The sequence below is a fragment of the Malus domestica genome, chromosome 01 (assembly GCF_042453785.1).
Source record: "Malus domestica chromosome 01, GDT2T_hap1".
Classification (NCBI taxonomy): Eukaryota; Viridiplantae; Streptophyta; class Magnoliopsida; order Rosales; family Rosaceae; genus Malus; species Malus domestica.
In genome coordinates this window covers 26066854-26072231 of record NC_091661.1, presented here as the reverse complement: position 1 = coordinate 26072231, position 5378 = coordinate 26066854, and the positions used below count along the sequence as shown (strand labels likewise).

The 5378-nt window shown below is 37.2% G+C and overlaps 1 protein-coding gene across 1 annotated transcript; it reads right to left on the bottom strand.

Moving 5' to 3' along the window:
- Positions 1 to 622: 622 nt before the first annotated feature.
- LOC103417777 (probable protein phosphatase 2C 25) lies at positions 623 to 3015 on the bottom strand. The gene is made up of 4 exons (XM_008355934.4): positions 2328 to 3015; positions 1720 to 2058; positions 1421 to 1600; positions 623 to 1315 (listed from the first exon to the last, which is right to left on the bottom strand). The coding sequence occupies exons 1-4, from the start codon at positions 2766 to 2768 to the stop codon at positions 1151 to 1153; spliced, it is 1125 nt and encodes a 374-aa protein (XP_008354156.2). The 5' UTR covers positions 2769 to 3015; the 3' UTR covers positions 623 to 1150.
- Between the last annotated feature and the right edge of the window lie 2363 nt (positions 3016 to 5378).

Sequence of the window (5378 nt, the reverse complement as noted above, 5' to 3'; positions counted from 1 at the left end):
CTCAATCCCAATCTTATATTTCAATTTTACTCCAATCTCATACCTCAATTTGTTTCAAAATTCTCCACACCACCAAGTAAGTTTTTTAGTATTCTAATTTTATTGGTCACTGGTAGTTTGGCTACTGATTGTTGAAGTTGATTAATTTTTTTTACAAGTATTGTATTATATATATATATATATATATATATATATATATATATATATATATAATTTTAGGTCCCTTGAAGCTTTGCCTCACGCCTAGGTAAGGCTATCCATGAAACGCCTAGCCTACGCCTTTGCCTTTTAATACATTGATCAAAACACAAGTGGTTAAAAATTTGTTGTAGACTAAGCCGTTTTTCCAGCACACTGAAATATATGTCATTGAATTTGACCAAACAACAAAGTGCATGCAGAAATATATTCAATGGAAAACTAAGCCTGCAGGCTGCAGCTGCCAAACAGGACTGACCTGGTCCAACAACAATTTAACAAACTAAAGAAGCACGTGCTCTACAAGTTGGCTTAAACAAGACCAAACCAAAACATATTTACCCTAATCTGGATGTAATTAAACACAACATATTAAGATCATAAATTCACACATGGTAAATCAACGGTTGAGCCACTTATGCAGTGAAAACAGAAAAAGAAATTGACATTAAAGGGTAAGCATTTTGATCATTTACAATAAACTTCGAAATAGCGAAGAAATTTACAAAAGCTACAAGCTCGTTTAGAAAGTGCTTTTAATGTCTGAAACCACTTATAGAGAAATGTTTTCAGGACCAAACATTTGTAAAAATACAAATTAATCCTCCAAAAGCACTTGAAGTGCTTCTTGCAAGAAGCACATAACTAGTGCTTCCAATGCTTTTGAAACTCAAACATTTTTCCTAAAAGCGATTTTAGCCATTTAAAAGCACTGACCAAACAAGTCCTACAGTTATCGTCACGTGCAGTGTTCTTCTAGTACTCTCTTCCTACCGCCGAGACAAAATCTCCCGGGAGCATACAAAGTGTCATTTACAAGTGGTCATGTCATTGTTAGCACCATGGCTTGTCTTCCTGGCTTCCTTTCTAACTCTGCAAGTTTCTTGAAAACTTTACTTGCAGTGGAAGAAAAGGGTAGTCTGGACTGAGTTTCATTTTACCTAAATCGGTATCATAAAACGAAACGACCTAATTGGATTATCATCACACTTGTATCATCCATGGAACCTCTCCGAATTGACAGATCAACGAGCTTCTTACAAGCTGAAAAGAGCTCCGGCTTATCAACGCCAACGCATAAAGGGCGAACGATATCTACTGCCTCTTGATTAGTAACCTGGAAAAAGAAAAGGAAACTTCATATTAGATTCAGATAATTCCGAAGTAATCATATTCTAAACGAAAGACGCATGAAACAGAATGAGATTAGTTCTAAAATTACCTTGTCCCAAAGACCATCAGAAGCTAACATTAAAAACTCGCATTCGGGGTTTATCTTTAAGACTTTAGTCTCTGGTTCTGCAATCACCCATTCTTTAAGCTGTCTATCGCCAATTGATCTCGAAACAGCAAGAGACCCCTGAATTCTCCAAACACTGCGGCAGCAATCTACATAACCACCCTACAAAACAAACAATAGCAAAATCCAATCAGTCACGAATTCCACAATCTTCTTCCATTTCAATCTTTCGGTAAGAATATGAAATCCTCACATCCATATACACATATTTGAATGCTTACCGTGGTCTCAATCCTTTCCCTTTCATCCATTCTAGAAGGATGATGATCGGATGTAAGGGCCTCCGCGACCCCTCCTCGGCTCATAACTGCACGACAGTCACCGGCATTGGACACCACAAGGTTGCCCTTTTGGATCAAGGCAGTCACACAGCACGCACCACCACTAACATCGCCCTTCAAAAACTCGACATCGGTGGTCAGATAACCATCTTTGACTGCTTCCACGATTTCCTCTTCACTCCCACCCCTCAGACGATCCGCAATGTTTTTATTCAAGTTCTTGGCTGCAAACTCGGCTGCTTTTGCTCCTCCATGCCCATCAAACACACCAAAGAATGCCTGTCATCACATAATCTTAATCAGCACGAATTCGAACGGCAAATTCAAAAACATAACTCCACAATTTTATATCTTTCCAAACAAATTTAGAAACCCAATTTTGATTTCGTCCTATATTTTGTCAGTTGAAGCTCAAATCAAACATAAAATTGTAAAACAATCTAATCAAAGCTAAATGCTTGAACTTTCTATTCAAGATATTAATTTCCATTTCTGAAATTTTCTCGGGAAACAAACAGAACATTCAGAGCGAAAGAACCACAATTTACCTGTCTCGAATCATCGCCAAGACCAACAGCAGCGGAGTACCGATCCTCCATTGAACCCCTCCTCCCTCTCTTACAATACACCGAATACCCATCCTCATCAACCTCCACCATCTCCACTCTCTCCGCCGCGCCCTCATCCGCCTCCGCCTTAAAACTCACAGGCGGCGCCACCGGAATATCAATCATCATCGGCCTCTTCCTCTTCAGAGCCAAACCCGAAGCCTTCTTCTGGCACCCGCCAACCACCTGCCTCTGAAACCGAGACTCGAAACCCGGCGTCGTCAAAGCCGACGATCGCGACGGCGTAGGCGGAGCCCCATGTAGGACTCTAGGCGAAGAACACGACGACGGGGAAGCTAACGCCGACGACCGGAAAAAATGGGAGGGGATTTTCGACGGCGAGAAAATCGGCGAGTTCGGCACCACCAAAGCGCAATTCATTTTCCCCTTCTCTCTCCGAGATTTTATTTTCCTTTTCTTTTTTTGGAGATTTAATTCGTTTCTCTGTGCGTGTGTTCTCCGAGTGATCTCTCTGTGATTTGGTCGACAGCGGCAAATGGAAGGTGTTTATATAAAGTGGAGGTGGAGACCGAGCGACCGGGTCGTAATTCGGTTATACGGGGATTGAATTGACTTGATGCTGACCATTCGTAAAGTGCCTGCCCTAAGGGGTGTGCAAGTGCCTGCCGTATCTTTAGAATATCAAATTTTCTAATATTTACAATAATATTTAGGTTTGATCTCACATTTGTCCCCTAAATTTTTGAGGTTATTTTAGATCGAGTCTTTTGAATTTTTCTCGTCTCTACTTAGCCCTAAACATTTTCTCTGTCTTGCTCTCTCTTTTTACGAACGATGGTGAGAGAGTGTAGAATCGAACTCATAATATTGGGTATATGAGCATTTGCTCTTGACCACTTCAGTTATAAGCTTCTTGTAATTAGCTTTGAACTTTTAAATGTGGGTTTGATAAGGGTGAGAAATTTCTTTGGTTACAAGACCCATCTAGTTTGATCAAAATGTTTCCCAACCTATACAAAACCAACCAAATCAAATGTTTTATTTTCGAGCTCGAACTTGTTTTCCTTAAATGACATGAGAATTGACTACTTAGAATTGCTAGTTTTGATCTTAAGAAAGTCGACAATGTGTGGCTTGACCAAATAATATGGTTTTTTTTTTTACGAGTGTCTTATTTACGTGATTATTTTGGTGTTTCATTTGGTTCTCAAAACGACTGACCAACCTATAACCTTGATCTCACATTATCTCATCTCCATTGACGCACACAAATGGTGATAATTTGAAAGGTTTCTTGTTCTCATAGTCGATATCATTGTTTGTTTCAATATAAAATTTGCCAAACTAAATTATACTCATTAATAAACTAGTTAATTTTTATAACCAACACCAATGTACCTCTAATTTAAAATTAAAAAGTTCATGGACAAATTGTAGAACTAGACTTAACCGAAATTGATTAGAGCAATGTACTTCATCATTCATATTCATGTTTAAATTTTTCCTCCTCGTGCTTTAACTAATTTAAGGACCAACTTAAGACGAAGAGATAGTCAAATATACCAAAATGGAATAACCACCGCAATTCAAGGACCCAATTTGTAAATAACCAAAAGAGAAAAGAAAGATCGTGAAAGTTTGAAAGGGTTCTCGTGGAGTGGGTGGTGGTGATTTCAAAGACCAGTATATTGTTCAACGGTCAAATATGCTGTTATTTCGTATGGTTCTCATTTGCAAACACCCTGTCCGTATTCGGTATCCCATCCTTTTTCCCTTTTTTTTCTCCACTTTTAATTATTTTTTATTAATTCCCCACCCAAAAGAAAAAGAAATTTGACTTGCACATGGCGGGTTCTGATTGGTTCGTGTCAGTGGGGAGGGTTTCACGGAGTTTCCTTGCTTCCAGCTACAAGCTATCTGTTACAGACAAAGTTTACAACTGCAGTCCACAGTCGGTGGCGTGCGCGACAATATTATATTTAGGGGTCGGTTTCAGTTCGATTTTTTTATAAAATTAAAAATTGAATTGATATTACTATTCAGTTCAGTTCGATTTCTTTCGATTTTTTCAGTTTAATTTTATTTCGGTTTTGTTTTTTTGTTTTTTTGTTTTTACAGTTTAGTTTATATTACATGGGACCAAATTAATTATACTTTACCATTAAGGTAGTTCATAAAATCTTCAGTAGTCGAGCTTCAACATAAAATCTTTAGTAGTCGAGCTTCAACTCGTTAATTGTAGGACACTAGCGGAGACCATATGCAAGGTTTCTTATTTCATCTATGTATAGTTTATATCCTTAATGCACTTTTTTGAGTGTGACAAATAAATGTGATTGTTGAGTTTCTCACTAGGACTTTCTAATTTTGATAACATGAAGAAAGTTGAAGATGTTAATAAAGATCTCTTGCATGGTTGTAAAAAAGTGTGTTAGAGTTGACTATGTCGAACGTCAAGGCATAAGTTATTCTATAATTTGGAATTCCATGGTTTTTAAAAAACAAACATGATTATCGTTACACGTTGTAGAAATGTCAAACACTCAATGTATTAGATTGCAATTCATCGATGTTTGCAATGTTAGAAACCAACAAGTACGTAAAGACACCACCCAGTTGTCCTTATAATATTTAGGTTTAACAAGTCTGCATGCAGATGATGTATGAAAATACACCTCATCGATGGGGGTATGAGAACGCGACTTGGTCATGATAAATATAAACAATCTGGAACCAAACCTATTGCTATCATAAACATATGGTAACAATATGTTGACGATATTTTATTCTTTCAAAAAAAATGAATCAACTGGTGATTTTGCCATAACGACAACCTACCTTTTCGAGTTTTAGAAAGACTTATAATTGTCCTCAATCATTGAACTATCTCGTGCTATTGTTAAACATGCAAAAAATATTATTTGTATAATACCTACAAATCATGGTGAGTTCTATATTAGGCAAAAAAATTAATAATATCGGAATCGATTACAATAATATGTTACAAATATCATTATTGATTAATTTCTA

Bases quoted from the DNA above. Each gene is read 5' to 3' on its own strand.
- LOC103417777 (XM_008355934.4), bottom strand. From the start codon at position 2,768: ATGAATTGCGCTTTGGTGGTGCCGAACTCGCCGATTTTCTCGCCGTCG. The intron at 1,601-1,719 runs GTAAGCATTCAA...TTTGTTTTGTAG, and splicing joins GGGAAAGGATTGAGACCACG to GGTGGTTATGTAGATTGCTG. The intron at 1,316-1,420 runs GTAATTTTAGAA...TTCTTTTTCCAG, and splicing joins CTGATGGTCTTTGGGACAAG to GTTACTAATCAAGAGGCAGT.